The sequence below is a fragment of the Pleurodeles waltl genome, chromosome 9, assembly GCF_031143425.1.
Source record: "Pleurodeles waltl isolate 20211129_DDA chromosome 9, aPleWal1.hap1.20221129, whole genome shotgun sequence".
Taxonomy (NCBI): Eukaryota; Metazoa; Chordata; class Amphibia; order Caudata; family Salamandridae; genus Pleurodeles; species Pleurodeles waltl.
In genome coordinates, this window is record NC_090448.1 from 93,998,716 (window position 1) to 94,018,354 (window position 19,639).

Sequence of the window (19,639 nt, forward strand, 5' to 3'; positions counted from 1 at the left end):
TGGCGCATGTCTGCTGACGCTGCAGTTGTGCTAGTGAAGTTCAGCACATCAGTCCGCGCAGCCAGTAAGCTGTGGTGGACTGCCAGAGCTAGACGGGTGCAGCTAATGGACCAACAGTTCAGGAATAAGTGGACTGGCAGAGCCATCCCTGGTATCTGCAAAGAACTATGAGCACTAAACAAGTTACACAAGAGGTGCAGTGGCAAAACCAAAGAACCTGCACAGTTCTGCCAAGGCACTTCACCCATCAGCCAGTTCCAGGGCAACTGTAGATCCCGCCTGAAATCTACCAACACAGATCTCGCAAGCCAAGTGATAAACCTGCGACAAGGAGTACATATTGCCTGTGATGACCTACTGAAAGCAATCGGCCAGTCAAGGATAATATTTCCTAGGGTGCCTACCTCCGGGGCCGGACTTGTGGGGTCCTCCAGGAGACAGCGGGCCATTGCTGAAGCTGGTAAGGCTCTCTCTCCGTCCTGGGGGTCTGATATTTCCATGGTATCTGTTCACCAAAATCTGCCGGAGCGCCTCACCCTTTAAGCAAAAACAGGAAGGAATGAATACCTCCAAAATGCAAGACCCGGGCAGAGGAGAAACCTTCGTTGCAGTCTCAGTCTGCCTCTGGGACAAGATTCCTATTGGGAAGGGGAAAGCCTCTCCGTAGTTCTAGTCGTGAGAGGCATGACATTAGTAAAACTAGGCATGTTGAGCAATAATGTTAAAATTAATTCATTACCACAGCTTGACTAACAGTGCTTTAGTAAGCCTCGATAACTATACCATGTTTAGTCCACAAACTTTTGTTAGCCACAGTCTTGTACCAAATTATCTTACCAACATATCAAGTCTCACAATTTCAGGTTTAGTCCACAGTCGAAATTTACTCAATCAATACTAAGGATAAAAGCTGCACTGATCTTTCACAATGAATACTACTAATTTTTCCTCCACATCGTTTTACTTATAGCCCCATTCATCTGTAGTTTGTAGTCCTCACTTGCCTGGGAGTAAGTGCAGGTCCATACAGCATCCGTCTGTACGGTAGATATGGACATGCCAGGCACTCTGCATTCAAGGGCAGAGGAAAGTAGCTTCTCAAACTTACTAGTTCAGAAAACAATGTTAAACCAAGCATCCAATAAAACTAGCATAACTTGTATTCTTTACTAACCATCCTTGTAATTCCTTCTTTTAGGAACAATGTAACAGGCCAGTATTATGACAGACGGGGCACTCGCAGGGTGGAGGTGCGGAGCAGGGAAAATCCAACGTATGACTTCACCTGCATTGATGGTCATGAAATAGCTGCACTTTAGCACTGAAAGGGGCAAAAAGTCCCAAGGCCTTATTCTTCTGTTTGAGATTCAACTCACTGGCCAGCATATTCACCCACACACTGATCAATGGGAATGAATCAAGTGTATAGAAGTACATTCATAATACAAATATCTACATGGCATTCATTCCTCATGCATCGCCCGACTAACTTTAAAGCTTATAGTGTCATCTAGGTTGACAAAGTCCAGCCCACTGAGAAAAAGGAGTGGCTCCCAATTCAGAAATGGCATCTTGAGCACAAACTCTAGGAATAGGAGAGGGAATGGTTGTCACTAGCTTAGGGATTGGAATTTGAAGAGAAGCGGGTTTAATTCTTTTGGAGCTTCAGCCTGATTGGGCTGCCAGACACCTTCCTCATGAGGCGCACATGTTGATTTAGACAAACAAGCCACAAAACAAGTCCTTGCCTTCACATCTTGGTACCAAGATTAAATCAGGAAGATCACCGTAATCTCGTATTGGTGCCCTGTAAGCGACACCTCAGATTTCTCACTCTTTCACTCATCCTAGCCACCTTGTGGGTTGAAGGGCACTTCCAATGCTCCTGAGAAAGGAAAAAACTAGGCTTCTGGTTGAGGGGCCTATGAAACAAAAGAGTAAGGGCCAGACGTATCATTCACAATAGTGATTACCTAATTGCGATTTTTAGCGAATCGCAATTAAGTAATCGCTATAGGAATGGATGAAACTCCAGGAGTTTCATACTGCGATTCGCAAGGGCTTGCAAATGGACCTACCTCATTAATATTCACGAGGTAGGTCGCAATTTGCAAGCCATTGCGAATGGCTACAATCACAGGGATGGTGGCCTGCTGGGCTCGGCAGACCACCATGTCTGTTTGCGAATGGGTTACCACCTACTTGAAGTAGGTGGTAACTGCGATTGTTTTGCAACCGCATTCATGGTCACAAAATCATACATACCTCTGCGATTCGGTATTAGGAAGGGACGCCCTTGACACGCCCCTTCCTAATACCGAATCGGTATGTAGTCACAAATCCAATTTGCGATTCGGTAACAAGTTACCGAATTGCAAACTGGACTTGTTACATACCAAAACATATTTTTGCGATCGCAAAAATGTTTGATACATCTGGCCCTAATTTACTTACCTTTGGTAAGGTTCTGTCTAGTGGACACTAAACACAGATTCCTCATCTTAGAATACTCCCAAGCACAAGACTGAACCCAGTAAGATTTTGCTAGCAATTCTCCTGCTTTCCACTATGTGGGGATGTTTGGCTCAGTGTTGACTCAACACTGCCCTTGAAGTCATGAAGTGAAAAAGCATACAAAAACCCACTCCTATGCAGATGTTAGATTCTTGCTTGACTCCTTCCGTGCCCTTGATCGCCCAGCATTAATAACTGGAAGTTCGAGTGTTTAGATTACCAACTTAGGACTTTTCTAGACAGTAAGCAGAAACCACTCTACAGAAGGGGAGGTGGAAAGACGTAAGTCATCTGCAGTTACAGGACTCACCAGAAACAGTTGCCAAATGTAATTAACGTGTTCTGATGGATACTTCTAACTACAGACTGTAGATACTGAAGGAGTACCACCCTAGTAAAGTTTTACAGGACGGGGTGGGGCAAACGTTCTTGCTGATCGACTTGGCTATCAAAGCAATAGCGCTTCCTCAATGTACGCAATGAAGCCAATGTCGCAGCCTGGCAGATGTCAAATCCAGTCACTCCTTGAGCCAACACAGTGGTTGCAGCATTAGTCCCGTTGGAATGTGCTCTCAGACTGTGTGGGATGCTTCTTGGCCAGTGAATGCAGGACTATCTACCTCAACAGAATCCTTTTCTGCAAAGCCTCCACTTTCAATGCCCTGGAGATTCCCACAAACAGCTGATCGTCCACAGTATTCCTTGGTGCTCACACTGTAAAAGCTTAAAGCCCTTTTGGGGTCCAGCTCATGGAGTATCATCTTTCGAGGGGTAAGGAAGAGCAAATAATACAGTTAGGGTGACTGTCCAGCATGGAAATGGAGTCACAATTTTAGGGCCAGGTGGTTTGCAATCAGGGCGATACCCTGACACTCCAATCAACACCATAGGCACAGAGCCAACACTCTGCCGTATTAGTTGCAGTGCCACCTGGTGGTGGTGTCCTCTGTGCGGACCTGCACCAGCCTCCCTTTGATAGACTTTAGGAAGGCCTTCAAGACCAACCACATTGTTTGCAACTTCAGAAAGCTGATATGGAGTCATGCATCTATCAGAGACCAGAGCCCTCTGATCTTCACCCCTCCCAGATGACATCCCCAAAACAGCAGTGGCAGCCACCATCACAGTCAGGTCTGGGAGTGGAAGGGAGAATAACCTTTAGCTGCTCCAACTGTGGAGTAGCCACTACTGAAGATTGTTGATTTGCGTCCCCAACCCTAAAGAAACGCAACAATAAGTACTCTAGCAGCTGCCTCATATGTAAAGTGATCCTCTTGTATATATCTCGGGTTTTACTCCTCCTCCCTTTACTATCGGGATTGTGATTTTGCACCGGATTGGGGAGCGGAGTTATGCATTGTCTGAATTTTCTAAAATATAAACAGACTTTAAAAAAATAAATAAGTGAAATAATATCAGTTTGATATAACTTATGTGAATTATCTGTGAATTGACAGTGTTGGCGAACATGTCATTAACGTTTTGTGCACTTTTACGTCTCTGTGGTATTGGTTTTGATCATAAGTGAGTTGTGTGGTATGTTTGATGGCTGACTGAGCTGACCCGGTTGGCTGGGATTCATAAAGTAAAACAAAGGTTTCCCAAGGGGACATGGCTAAGTCACACCTGTAGCAAAAGCTCAAAAAAGGATTGAAAAAAAGTCAAACAAAAGCAGTCAAAAATTGACTCTAGTAGCTCTTCTGGATCGGTGCTGATGGCACACACAAAAATGAACTTATGTCAGCACGTTGGGTGGCACCTTCATAGGAACAGCAAATGTCTCATCCAGCACAGATGAGGCCTACAATGCGGAGTGATCGGCGCTACCTACTGGTGCACAGAGGTACTGAAAGAATATTTCCCAAGTGAAGCACTGGATCCGGAAAATCTAAGAAAAGGAATCTGCGACTAGTTTATTACACAGAACCATAAGATCAGTCAGGCTGTGTGGCTACAAGTTGTGCTTAGGTCAAACATTGTTGAGGACTAATTTGCATCAGTAATCTGACAGAGGTCCCTTGTGGGGTGCCTTTGTAGATACTTAAAGCCCAAAGGCATTCCAGAAGGAGTAAAAAGAATGCTGAATATCTGTAGCAAGCCCTCTTTAAAGGAATCAATCTTCTGCTCTTTCACCAGTGGCCTGAGACTGGAGTTCTGGAAGGAGAGGGACTCGCATTGTGATGTCTTCACACCTTCTCTTTGGATAGGGAGTAGTGGGATGAGGACGAGTACCAATTTCTTGTGCTTGCATTTGGACTCGGATTTCAACTATTTGGAGGACTTCTACTACGAAGTTGACCTCTCAAGTGAACGAGAGTGGAAGCAGGTCCACAACCTCAACTTTGAGTAGGCGTCATATGAAGCCCATGACTTCTGGCGTTGAGAAATGTAATGCTCCGCTTCTGTCCCAGATCGCCTTCAGGCACATGAGGGAACTCTTGCTGCAATACTACGAATCGTGCCATTAGCCTAAACACCAGAGAGAACTCATGCAGTTCTGTGAGTGACATCTGCTTTCTACAGTCACGGCATGGTTGGAAACTTGTATTCTTAGGAGTGAACATATTTCCCAAGCACACTGAATTTCTCTCATGAGTCATCAGAAGACTGAAAATTGAAAGATCCGCATCAGAAGATGCAGAAAGAGACCAACGCCTGTGCGCAGGTTTGCCATTTATCGGTGGCTCTGCTTTGTCCATTCCAGGGCAGTGTGAATTTAACACAGCCACATGGCACCACCTAGCAGCTTTTGGGATCATTGCTAGAAAAACGTTTCCAAGTCCAGTCTGGCATCAGGGATTATTCTAAGAAGAGGCACCATCAGTTAGAAGTATTCTTCAGAACAGCCACTCAGTTGAGACTACACAATTTTTTGAACCGCTAGGCTACACACTCTTGAATGTTACATGGAATCCAAAAGTGGATGGCCAACACTAAAGTCAACAAGCACAGCTGGGGGAGTGTTATTTGTATGTTCAGAATCCTATAGGTGTTTTTAGGTGTGGGATTGGAAAATGTTGGATGTCATGGGTGCGGTGTTTCTGCAGGACTGGATGGAAACAAGTAGGTCAGAATAAGCCAGCTTAGGAAAAATAAGGCCCTCTGCCATCTACTGATGAAAAGTAAAAGGTTGACGTGGCTTACCTAAAGCTGAAGGAAGGCTTAGATTACAGCAGAGTGATGCTTGTTTACTTCTGAGCTGAAGACCGTAAACCTCATCAGCTGGGCCTGTTTATTTATGGTTGCAATATATTCTGGTTTGAGGAGCACCTGATTAGCCTTTGGTAAAAGTAACCTTAGGTGTGTGGGGGCTGGCGGTTCTTAGGTGAAGGGCAGAAAGCTGTGGATTCACTTACTGGCCACTATCAGCACCGAACAATGCAGGTATACCAATGTTAAATATAGCTTTACCTGTGATAAGATAACAATGGGAAAACATCCCTCTAAATACTGTTGCAAAAGAGCCAAGTCATAAAACACTCATGAGTTTTACATGTACACAATCAACTTCGCATCAAGTAAAAAATCTTTCTCAGATCAGGGTTCCCCCCCCCCCCCCCCCCCCCCCAAAGAAGCACCTTAGCTCTTTCACAAAGTCTGGCACCCACCATCCCAAGGAGATTGTCCCCAATTCCTTCTGTGCAGGTTCATCATTCTTACTATACTGGGTACAAGCAAAAACATCTGGCTTAGCGAGTGGTTTCCCTTTATTTCAAGGAGCTCAGCAAACCACGGCAAAGAAGGACTGAGACCAGAGGCAGAACTTTTGGTTGTCTCCCTTTGAGTAAGGGCCGTACCTATTAGGACCAAGTAAAAATGCTTTGCTGTCACTACACCTGAAGAAGGATGTAGACTGTCTTGTGAGCAGAGACCTCCCTTTCAGCCACCATTTTAGAACCGAGAGCAATGAGGTGAACCTAGATCTGACGCCTGAGAAGGTTGTTCAGTGTGAAAACATCCTCTGCAGCGAGCAGCCTAATGGCAATGTGAGAGCCTGTGTGCCTCAGCCCTGCTGCTGTTGCAGCAGCATCATCTCATCAGCAAGGCCCTGCAGGCTTGTTTACTACAAACTCTTGTGTGACGAGCTATGCCTGTGTCAGGACTGTGTGACTGTCCCCTTGCACTGCCGTGAAAACTGGGACGGAAATGTGGCCTAAATAAGGGCCTAGGTTCGAATTCCAGCCTCGGTTCAACCTTTCTGGGTGCAAACTGGGACTTTAAAGTTTTCCATTTTAGATGTGATGGCAATGACTACCATGTGGCGATACGGCTTAGAGGTTTCTGAGCAAGACAGTGCCTCCATCCACGGAGGTCATGGTATGCTGAACTGATGATGCTCTCTTTTGTCTGCAGTGTAGGAGAATCATCAGGTTTAATGGCATGTTCCAAAGCATCCTTATCCAAGTCAACAATGTAATGTTCCCACCACTCACCTTCTGGTTGCTCTCCCTTCTTTCCACGTCTTACCCTGAAATTGTCCCAAGATCTTGAAGGTATTGGTGATCTGACCTTTGTACAAATTCGTTTTCATTACATGCTCTGAAAATGGCCTCTTCAGGAGTCTGTTTTCCTTTCTTTCGTGGCTAGATTTATTAAAGAGAAGATTGAGGAGGAGTCTGTGCCACAATGTGCTGTTTCAGTGGCTATGTGTATAATTCTTTGACATCCACTTTGTTTTCCAAGCCAAAACAAATGTCGGGATTGCCTGGTAGCAGCTCTCAGTTCAGTCTCTGCACCTTTCAAAGCAGGTAGATCCTCATCTTGCTGCCCTTCTGGGTGGTAAACGGAGGCTCGCTACTCTCTGGACTTAGATCTCTTTTAAGGTCGACAAGTCTGCCAGGCTCGTTCCTCATGTTGAGTGTGTCCTGATACCAATGTTTTTTTTTATAAGTCGATCAGCTCTGAAAGTCTGACCATTAGAATATGGATCTTGATGCAAGGGCCACTGTCCAGGTTTATGCTGGTGGTCTACGTGCACTGTCTGCCTAGGTTTCTGCAGGCTTGCTTGAAGTTCTACAGTGTCTTGCATTGGAATGCTGTCCCTGAGATGGAGATGGGTCTGGTCCTCCTCACCTACAACAATTATTGAGGAGGGATCTTTCTTTTTCTCTTGCCAACCGCCCTCATTTTGGTGCTTTTCTCAATTTGTCTCATCTGGCACCTGAGGAGAGACAATCAACGCTTTTAATCTACCCAGAGTCTATCCCTGCACTGTTTAAAGGTTTTCTTGCACTGTTGTGGTCTAGACAAGAAGAAAAAAACCGAAAAAAACTTAGTGTGATTCCTCAGAAGAAGACAAAGATAGGTTAGCCCAAGGGAGACAAGGTGTTACTTGAATAACAATTGAAATGCCTTTTAGCATCTTCCACCTTCCAGAGTCATTCTCATATGACCCCATCAGTCGCAAAGTTTGTACGTGACATTAAAGCCTTCAAGTAAACCCAATGTCAACATTGTTTTATACCTTTTTGTTTTTCAGTGCCGACACGTCTGTCGATGCACAGCAGAGGTAAACCGGTACAAACCTACTGGTAGAAAGTAGTAACCCAAGGTGGAGTCTGTCGCTGTGCAATACCGATTTAAGAAGAAATGATCGCAAGTTTTTTGTCACAACCTTGAACCCGAAACAAACTTCTAAGGGTAACGACTTGTGGTATATCAAACCACAGCATATTATCTACAACACGTGCTGCAAATCCCTTAATGGCCAAAACTCTTCCTGAGCTTGATGCTGATCGTCTAGCAACTCCAGATTTCCCTAACCTTCAATGCACTGCAGATACAGCAGTGTCGTGTACACCTTATCCACTCCTTTCCATGTAGCAGCCTGTCCCGCCTTGAGAGCTTTCTGCACTAATCCATCTCTTATCAGTTCCCCAGTACTCCTGTAATTGAGTAAGTGTCGCCTATGCAGTTTTGCCTCAACAAAGGGACATCTTCATCGCTTCGTCATACCTATAGGGGGCACCATGGGACAATTGAAGGTACAGACAGGACTATCACCTTCACCCAAAAACATGTCATAGAACAAATTTAACACAAGGATCAAAAAGCAAACATTTACAAGCAAAAGTTAACCTGGAAGGAAAAAAAACACCAAAGAAGCCACTGCGTGGTTTCAACTCTTGATAAACCCAAAGTCTCTGCATGTTCAGACTTGTTTCTAGGGCTTGTTTCAGGTCTCTGCTTCCTCAAGCTTTGTGCAATTTGGAAGCTAGTGCAGGCTAGGCTGCAAAGTTTCCGGTGTGCTTTTAGACAGGTACCAATTGCAATTTAAACTCTTTGCAAAGTTAGTTATCCAGACCCTGCTGTCCGATAAAATTGTTCAGAAGCAAATTCCTATGGAATAAGTGAATTAAAGCACCTTGCTTCAGAAGTTAATGTTACAGGGGAATTCCTACTCATTCTTTTTGGGGGGCATTGAATACCCACAATACAAAAGACCAGAATAAGCCAGCCACTTAATTTTTCTCCAATGTCACTTCTGTAACTTTTTTTTCCAACTTTCAGGGCTGAAAGTCACACTTGACCAGATGTAACCCCTTACCCCACATTTTTAATCTCCAAAACAATTCATGTAAACGGTGTGTGTGTTAGTTACTCTGTGGTATATTCGTGCCAACATAACACACAAAGTAACATAGGCCTCTTCCACTTGTGGGATCCAAATGACAGCTTCATAGTGTTAACGTTAGCTCCATAGTGTTACTTTGCAGAAAACAAAGTTTGTTTTTTATCCAGAGAGCTATTTAACGCCTAAAGAGCCTGAGCTGCTGCTAGTCAGCAGGTAAGTGTTTGGATTTCCTTTTTGGGTTGCGGCATAGGGATGTAGCGAACTGCAATCAGCTGACACATTTGCAACAAGCTTTCCATTCCCACCTTCACCAGGATGCTCAGCGACTTGACAGTAACTGCTCGTGGATTTAATTCCCACCTTTACTTGCGATCCGAATAATCATGTCTCCGCTCTGACAGGCCCTTCATTGATATTAGAAATTAACTCAAAGAATCAGATGAGCCTCAATTTTAAGACACAATTGCACCTGAACAGTACACCTGATCGGAGCCCGGAGGAGACCCTTGAAACGGGAAGGGTCGAAACACTTCTACATCACTATCAGGCAACATTTGAAGGGCCCAGCAGGGGAGACTAGGCATCTAAAGAAAATCTAGTCCCTCCCCCCAAAAGATCTAGCCACCCAGCGGGATAGATTTAATCATTTCGGAACAACCTAATTTTATTAAATAATTGTAGTCCAATTGTACATGAGCTGTGATTTGACCAGGTAACCGATGAACAATACATTCTCTTGGAATATGACCTAACTGACCCGTTATTTTGATAATCACATGCTTTCAAAAGTTCAAAAGGGTCTATACTAATTACTCACCAGCTATGGTTTTTCTGCAGTTCCCATTGTATAACGTAATTTGATTATCTTTAGGTTTTCTCTAAGGTACAAGTTTGCCATGTTGAAGTAACATTTGTGACATACTTCTGTATTTACATTAAGGAATCACATAAAATGATTTTTCGAACACTGGTCTTTTTTTAAACCATTCATGACTCATACGACAGTCAGAAAAAATGGTGTTTGATATCTAGTTAAGATGCAAAATGTGTCTCTAAGACAGCAGATACCCATGGCATTCATGAGCATCCCAGCACATGATTTGTTTTCTTTTTCTATTAATCAGTAGTTTCTATGCAGCAGTATTTTAATGTTTTGAACCCCAGCCCATTTTTGACCGTGGCAGGTAGATCCAACGATACTGGAACCAGAGTTAGAGGTACCCTTGTGGGTAACCATACAACTACATCGGAAGCATGTAGGACTGACTTCCAGTGTATCGTGATACTACTACAGGGTATAATCTGAAAAATCAATTTATCAAAACATTTCCATCACGGACAAAGCTTTGCTGGGCCCATTGTTAGATTCCCAAGGGGCACTTATAACCAGCAACTGCATTCTGTTACCGTCGTGGCATATCAATAGTATCCAGTTTTAAATTACCCTCTAGATAACTCCAAAGATATTAATGGTAATGATACTCCATATGTTAACATTAGTACATTGTATTCTATAGGAGAGATCTGCAACCAAAGTGATTTTATTTTTTAAAAAAATTTAACAGCATAGTCATCACGAATATTAGATTTGTAGTTCCAACGTATCGATTTTATTTGACTTTCCATGTTCTCATTTCTACTTTCTAACAATTTAAAAATGTTACATGTATTCCTTTCCCAAAGTAATAGCCCTGATAGGATAGTCCATCTTTAGTGTGTTTTTCATGATGCTGTGCTGTATCTTGTCTCAAACTCAAGACCACACGTGTGATAAAGGCATTGACATCAACAAAGTCACCCCGAAAGCTGAAGCAGCCCTGGATTTCAGTAGCTGACCTAGTACTAGCAGAGATGTCAGTTGGTAACATTTTCAGACTAGCCTTTCGTACTACATGTTGTAACTCCCAATTTTAGGACAGGGGGAAAAGGACATAATATGTTATTTTGGATTAAGGGCAAGGAGAGGCAAAAGGGAAGTAGATAACTTGTGTTGGCATTGAACTTCATGTCCCTCAATGCATTACCTGGTGTTTCACTTAATTTGATAGTGTGACTCAGCCTAAATAGTGGAAGAATTATGGAGTCTGAGTGAAGAGTTACCTGCGGGGGACTCAAGAGAAGATTGTGACTGCAAAAAGTCCTTCTCAGGAGAACAACAAACAAGGTTATTTTTTTAACAAACATTAATGAAAGGAATGAAAGTATGGTAAGGAAAACATAAGCAACATATCCTACTGAAGATCACAGGAGGAACCTAGCGTCTCACTGTTCGTGCAGCCATCAAGAAGAAACCAATAATGAGTTGGGGGTGAAGCTGGAGTGTGAAATACAAGGTCAATCAGTGATGCATGCTTCAAGTTTGAGATGAGGACTATGATGGGTACATAGGTGATTAATGGTCTCCATCGTGGTGATGAGGAAGGTGTTTGATGTTTTAGGGAGCACAATGCAAAAGCGAGAAAAAATAGTCCAAATACATACCCTCTTTTCATCCTCCATTTGTTTCAAGCAAAGGTTAGGCTCAATCTCCTGTCGGGTATGTAGAAAGGCTTTTTACTGTGAGGCCGAGGTTCGCAGGCCACAGGAATGCAAACGCATCAAGACACCAGGCAGGAGGAGCAGCATGCATCGAGACAACTGGACAAGAGAGGCTGACCAGAGTCCAGAAACAGAAGGCCAGACTGAGGACAAGACATCCTATGATTCCAGCATGCACAGCAAGGCGTGTGTGGGAGGGCGGGGGATTGGGAGGGCGGGGGATTCCTTATCCCAACAATGAACACATTCACCAAGGAAGCAGACCATCACAAGCCATGCTGTTCATTATTTATTAACTGGAAATATTCCACGTCACAAGACAGCTGCAACACTCAGAGGACAAAGTAACACTGGGGCTAGAGGGCAGATGTCCTACAGCAGGTACGCTTAAGTTACGGGGAGTAACCATGACCCACCACTGTCTCAAGCACTGCTGATGTTCTGACATCCATTTTACAACCACAGCACAGAGTGTAAGCAAAGCTCGTTCTTAAGAAGCAAGATTTCCCTACTGTAAGTGGCTGGTAGGCACCTCCTCTACAGCTGCATCACTATATTAAGGAATGAAAAAAAGAGTATAGAAGTGTTCACACGAAGAAAGATGCAGAGTGACGGGGTCAATGGGTCTTCAGATGTGATGTGGAGAGAAGTGATGGGTAGACCACCACTAAGGACTCAAGGGCAGAAGGCAGTACTGGGTGAATAGAACTTTACATTTGCCTTTTGGGTGCACCATAGCAAGGGACAGTACCCAATATATAGGATTGAGGTGTAGTAATGTGAAATACCACCCAATACTCGGGATCTGATGCAGTAATGGATATACTACCACAAACCATCTGGGGTGCAAGTGTGGTAACAGCTGCAATTCCAGCCTGCACTTGTCACGTGGGAGCACAAGAAATAAGGAATCAAACATTTTCAACAATCCCAAGCATGACTGCACCCGGATATCAACATTTCAAAAGTTTGTTGAGTCAAGAAAGAGCACCAAGACTTTAGATCTACAATCTGCCAAATTCGGGTTTGGACAGGTTTGAGAGGGTAAATGACCGAGGGAACTGCACCGCAATTGGCATATGGCAAGATGTCATGATAAGTAGGGGCACAAAACCACTTCGATCAAAACCTGAGACCTGCAGATAAGCCCAGACTCAAACAAGCAACAGGTAGACAGATCGCTCAAAATGGCACAGTATCCGAATTAGCTTCAAAACACTTTCTAAACATAAAAAACACTATTGAATAATGATGCATTTTTCCAGCATCGCATTTCTACGAATGAGGCCAGCCAACTGTGGTACAGCCATAAATTAAGAAACGTTATTTATTTTTTAATTGTAAACCAAGTATCCAAGAGCAAGGTGTCATGTGCCGGATACGGCAGCCCAAAGGTTGATAAAGTAGCATGGCCAGGTCTATAGTAGGTTTTCTGAAACTCCATATAGGGCAAATCTACAAAGATACTAAACAGAAATAATCTACATAGCTGGAGGTTTGCATGAAAATCTGCCATGATCCAGCCCTGCTTGACAATTCAGTAGTAGCCAATCAAGCTCACTGGAAGACAGAATAATATTGACAATTAATCTATTATGAAAAGTGGCTCAGTTGCATGTGAGATATGGCCCTAAAGTTTGTCTGTTTGCATGTTGAAAAACTGGGTTAAATGGACTTCAACTTCGGTGTCACCCTTTTGCATATTTACAAAAAGTATACCATGTGTCAGCCCACTTGTCACTAATGCATTGTTTGGAAGATCACCAAACTATCTTTGTCGTGCACTGAGAATATTAGTTAACATATTTTCAAAGTTCCACAACACCAAATGTGAAACTGAACACTAATTTCCACCAAGTGTGAGAGTAATCTGAAGTAACTGGAAAATGCATGAAATTCCTGCTGGGCACAGGGACCTCCAAGGCCTCAGGCACACAGCCCTTGGCATACTAGGCACAATATCCTCACCACACAAGGACCTCGGGTCGTAGACGAAAGGATGCCATTTCTCGGAGTAAAAAGCACACTGCAAGTTTGCTGTTCCAGGGTTATTGGGATGAGTACGTCTTAAAGAGAAAGTGATACTGCCTTAGGGTCCCACCACATTGGAGCGCCAGACAACTGAAGACCCCAAAAAATGAGGTCATGTTTCTAGGGGAGGGTAAGCACCAAAGAGCAACGTCCTTCAACACAAGAGTGCGCTGTAGTTCATTCTTTTACTGTAAGACCGCACTGGAGATGTGCAGGACTCTGCCCAACCCTAGAAGGATCAGAAGGCTTCACAGGCAACACAAAGTGCATAGGGTATACGCGATTGTTAACTGAGAAAATATAATACTGGTCCCATAGTACAAATTGTGATGGCCTTTAGCAAAGCTTCTCTTTAGAGTAACCTGCAAAAGGAGGTGCTGTGACCGGTCTTAACAATCTGGGTAAATGGATGGCAATGCAAGGGAGGAGGGCGGGGGTTCATTGCTCCTAGTGGGCATTATCTGACTGGTAAGATGTAAGTCGGAGGCCATACAGACCACAAACATGCAAGATTGGGGATTAGAATTCTTAAACACCCACCCCGCACCAGGTCTCACATTAGGGTCTCTCACTGTGCTACGAGGAGGAAACACTGTAGAGGCGAACAAGCCACAAAATAAACACAAATGAGCATGACAGGTGACCGAACCCAACCGCAGGGCTGAAAGCACCCCAATGATCACAGAACTTCCCATTATGATGCACGTTTGGGACTACCTCGTTTCCAACACAACCCGAGATGAGTAAATGAAATGTCCCTCCTACATGCGATGAAGCCAACAATCATGCAGGATCCAGAAAAAATTCTAGCAGCTTAAAGACAATAGAAAGCACCCATACTTGTGTCACCAACAAGTATGTGTGTGGACACACCTCAGCAGTGACTTCCACTTCTGGGGGCTGCGGCCCCGGGGTAGGAGGCGGCTTGTTCAGAAGCAAAATAAAAGAAATGTGTAAGTTAGATGGAGTTCAGAACTATTAAACCAAACATCACAATCAGTGGTCCAACACATCAAGTGGCAGTAAGGGAAGCTAAAAAAAAAAATACATCAGCAACATGAATTCTACAATTGTCGGAATCATTGTAATAGTGTGAAACCTCACCATCACCCACACAGTAGTTTCAACCACAACTGAGGGTTATAACATTTAGATAGGCTCACTTATGCTGAGAAATGCAAAAAAGGGACATAATCGCTAATGCAGAAATGGTATGGGGAAGATGCTTAAAAATGGCAACCTAGATCTTGAGAAAGTCAGATCAATAGCAGAAATGCTGAAACTTTTTAAAGATACTTCCCAACTTCGTGCCCTCGGTGTTGATGCCAGTGTCTCAGGAAACAACAGACCATTTTGTTTAGGTATACTTATTTATTTGGTGCTCATTCTGCTGTTCGTATGGTCCTGCACTATCAATGTCATCTAGACTATGGATACAGAGAGAAGCCTTGTTGCATTCATGAGCGATATTCTAAGTGGTTTGTCTGTACTTCTGATCAATAAAATTAATACATCCATAGATGGCTGAAGGGATGTGGCTGGAGGTCCTGAGCAGAGCTAAACTCATCAAGCAGACTGCTTACAAGGTGTGGTACAGTGGGAGATTATGAAAATGAGACATGAACGCATTTTTGATGCAGTAGTAGTAAATGTGACTGGTGCAAGTTTAGGAATGGGCACTAGAAAGCAACTCAATGGGAATAATTCACCTGGAGCCTTGCACTGCGCAGTCGGGAGTTACACTGACCTCTAAACCCAATGCACACCATTAGATGTTGGTTATTATAGGATCATTCTTCCTTCTAGTTATAGGATAAAAAGACATGACAAGCCATTGTTTAAAACACCAAAGCATGAGTTTAGAAGATACAATGCTCTCTTTTACATGCACCCTGGAAGTTCAGGCATAACTGTTCCCAATGAATCAGAGCCAAGCCTGATTAGCGTACAGCTGGGTTCAGACACGGTTTGCAAAATAATGGACTAGTATACGACCCGAGTAACTACCAGTAGCTGAGATTGATTCAAGCATTCCATCCATCACGATTTTTTGCACATTGAGATCTAGCCTACACGCGTGCCATCACATCTTGATAAATGTAGGTTTATTCTTCCTTCTAGTTATAGGAACAAAAGTGGTGACAATCCATTGTTTAAAATAAAGCATGGGTTTACAAGACAATGCACACTTTTCCATGCACTCTGGCCATGTTCGACCAATGTCGCATTTGTCTCAAGTCAGTCTAAAAAGAAAGCCACCTGGTGAGCAGTGGACATATAGCAAACTGAATGGCAGACTTAAGAAGAAGAATATGCTTACCCAAAGGCATCTTGGTGCTAAGAATGGATGAACGTTCGAGATAAATTGACTGCAGGTATAACAGGCCCAAAATGCCTTCGAGAATGCACTATGACTGGCCGTCTTATGGAGAGATCCCAAAGCTGCTTCGCTACAACTCAAAGTTCATCCCCCTAAACGCACAGGCTTAAAGCTGGCAAACGCAAAAGGGATCGCAGATCACATAATTCGAAGGGAAAGGAAAACGCAATTTGGTCCATATGCAACTTGCCTAAGCTATGAAAGCCCGAAGGCCACAAAATCCCAAACACTAAACTTGCTGGGCAATGACAGCCAGTACAGACACCACGAAGTCTTCAAAATTAGTCAGATTTGTGCAGTCCTTAGCCAAGCCAAAACGTCATATTTTGCAATTGCTCCATCATACCTACTAGCAGACATAACAAACATTAGTGTAGTCCTGAGAGAATGCGGCAGATACTAGAGGGGGGCTTGCTGCTGACATAGAAAAGGAAGCTGTTTTCAGAAGCCTCATTCAATTAAAGCAGGAGACCAACTTGCTGCCCCGGTTACAGATCATGATTGATTCCAAGGTTTTTAACCTTCAGCCCATGGAGCGGTAGCATTTCCAACTGAGGTGGCCAAAAGGACAAGTTACCTTCCATCAGTTAACACCTTATCCAGTAGAGATTATATCTAACCGCTCATTCCTCCCCCTCGAGTATTCCCCAGGCACTGGTGTGGATCTGGAAAATCTTGAGCAGTGCCTCTGCATGCCAGAAGGTGGTGCCGATTGGCTCCACGTTGCTGTCCACATCAGAAATGACTTTGCTGTGCCTTCATAAGCACTACTCTGGCATTCTGACAAATTTCTTTTGTGACTGTTTCTGCACCAAAAACATGGAGCCATGAATGTACCAGAGGTGACCAGTGATTTAACAGGAACTTTAAAGGAAGAGCCCATTTGGCAGAGCAGGAAGGAAGGGACAGTTAGGGAAGAATCTGATTAGATAGTCTGTACCATAAGGCGTTACCAAAGTAACATGTCTGATAGAGACTTTGCACCGCAGATTCTTCCCTTTAGAATAGATACCCTAGCAATACCCCCCCTCAGGTGGGACCACAAACTGGCTAGACCAAAAAGTCATGGAGGACCAAACAGCAAAAATGCCCATCACACTGGACCTGGCTGTCAAGGGAGTAGAGTTTGGTAAAAGTGTGCAAAGAGACCCAAAGGGCTGCCTGACAGATGTCCAGGATGGGGACTCCGTGTGCTAACGCAACAGTGGCAGCCTCTGCTGTAGTGGAAGAGGCATGCAGACCTCCAAGCAGTTGTTTCTTCACCAGTGCATAGCAGATTTTGATACATGCACAATTCACCAGGAAATTGTGTGCTTTTGAACAACCTTGCATTTCTTAGCTTCAGCAAACCAAATAAAGAGCTAATGATCCACCCTGTGGGGTTTTGTACGATCAATATAAAAGAGAGCTTGTTTAGGATCTAGGCAATGGAGTCTCATCTTTGTTGCAAGGGTAAGGTGGGGTGTCGAAGCAGGGAGTGTGATACTCTGGCCAATATGGAAAAGGGTGACCACTTTCAGGAGTAAAGAGGCATGCATTTTCAGGACAAGCTTGCCCCCCCCCCCCCACTCCTCAAAAAATAAAAAAAGCGTGCTGTATGAAGGGTTCATAGAAATAGCTTCAAGCTCGCTGACCCTCCTGGCCGATGGAAGGGTTACCAGAAAAGCAGCCTTGAGTAAGGAGCCATAAAGGACTAGCATGGAGGTGCTCAAAAGCAGTACACACCAAACATGTCAAAACAAGGTTTAGATCCCTCTAAGGCATGACAAATGGGTCAGGGAGGAAAAGATGCTGTAAACCTTTAAGGCAATGAGTGACACCCGGTGACTTAAAGAGGGATGGTTGATGCAACAGCAGCAGGAAGGCCTAGATGACTGACAACCTTGTATTACGCCCAATACAAGAGCTTTCCATGCAAGGGAAATAAATAAAACCTCTGACAGAGGTGCAGAAAGGGGATCCACATGGTGTGTGTAACCCCATGCCACAGACCTCTTTCAACAGCAGGCATACACTGACAGTGAAAGGATGCGTAGCTGCCAAAACAACATTAAAGGCAGATTTTGGGAGGAAGGTCACACACTCAACTGTCGCAAATAAATCTCCATGCTTGAAGTTGAAGAGGAAGCAGATTCGGTGCAGCATTTTGCCCTGTTGCTTCAACAGGAGGTCCTCCTGAAGGCACAGCCTGATTGAAAGGGCAACACTCAAGCTCAGGAGATCTCTATACCAATGCCCAAAATAACTCCGGACACAGTCAGGATAAAAAGACAGATGTTGCAGCCTGGTTGAAAGGGAGAGGTATAAACATCAGGCGGTGATCCTGAATTTGTGAAGGGCATTGGCCTTACCACTGACCCGGTGGGACCCATCAAAGAGCATGTCAATCAAGGATGACTGTTCTTCCCACAAGAACCCAGTGGACGGTAACCAAGCGTGGCAGTGAAGCAGCACTCTAGAGGCCATGGCCCTACCAAGGGAGTCTGCAGTGTTCAATCCACACCATATTGCGAACTTAGCCACATTCCTGCCCATCTAGTAGTGGCATGGCACTCCTCCGGCAGCATAAGAAGCAGCTGCATGCCCAAATCCCACAGCACTTAACTGCGGCCCAAGATGCATGCAGTTTTCACTGACCACAATGCAGGGCTGGTGGAAGAAAAGATGCTCTTCCTGAAGGAAGTAGGGGAAAGTCCAGGGGTTAGCATGGACAGTGGGGGATGGTACGGCACCAGCCACGGCATTGAGCAGCCCAGGGGTGGTGCTAGTTCAACTTCGGAAATGATGATGATGATGATGATGGGCTCTTTGTCAAGAGCACCATGGGAAGCACCAGTTGGAACTGAGCCAGGTTAGGACCCTAGGTGTCACCCCAGATCCAGTGATTTATCCTGCGATCCTGCTGGTGTCAAGGGTGATGCTTATGGAGGCACTGCAACATCACTTGTGAGACAGTCTGCGTCAAAATGGAGCCAATTGACACCCTCTACCTGCACAGAGGTAACTACACAGGATTTTCTTGATCCAGTCTGACGCCTGGAGAATATTCTAAGGTGAAAAATCTGTGGTTAGAAGTCTTTCAGAGAGCCCAATAACCCAGACTGTTCTGGCTAAGGATTACGAATATCTTCTTGTGCTGAACTTCATTAAGGCCCTACTCATCCAAACCTGGATGACAGACAGGAGAATGAAGATTAGGTAGAGGCTAATGGAAGAGCGAGATCAGTGAGGCGCCATAGCATATGTGTCAATCTACTCCAAAAGCTCTACTAAGACCAGGTAAAAGATGCAGATCGATACTAATGTGAATGAAAGATGAAGTCCTGCGGTTCTCCACGGGAGACCAACATGCTCAGAGTAGAAAGGGACCAAACAAAGTAAGAAAACCAAGAGAGGAACACTTGCTGAGGTCCACCTATGCCAAAAAGTGGATAAAGGCGGAATGATTCATTATTAAAGTCAGCAGACAGATCTAAGGGTAAGGTCTGTTGGGTGTACAGGCCCATGCGCTAATCATCTAGCACGGTTGTCAATGCAGTTTCTGTACCCAACCACGACGTGCTACCCAGGCCCCCAACACACAAAGTTAAAGTTCTGCAGCA

At 44.3% G+C, this 19,639-nt stretch overlaps 1 protein-coding gene across 5 annotated transcripts in view; it reads right to left on the reverse strand.

The window, feature by feature from the left end:
• Positions 1-19,639, reverse strand: part of ITPR1 (inositol 1,4,5-trisphosphate receptor type 1) — a 1,104,774-nt gene that overhangs the window by 401,084 nt on the left and 684,051 nt on the right. For all 5 annotated transcript variants that reach the window (XM_069206352.1, XM_069206351.1, XM_069206348.1 and 2 more), the window contains one exon: positions 405-537. In XM_069206352.1, the coding sequence (XP_069062453.1) occupies positions 405-537 (133 nt within the window). The remainder of the gene's footprint in view (positions 1-404; positions 538-19,639) is intronic.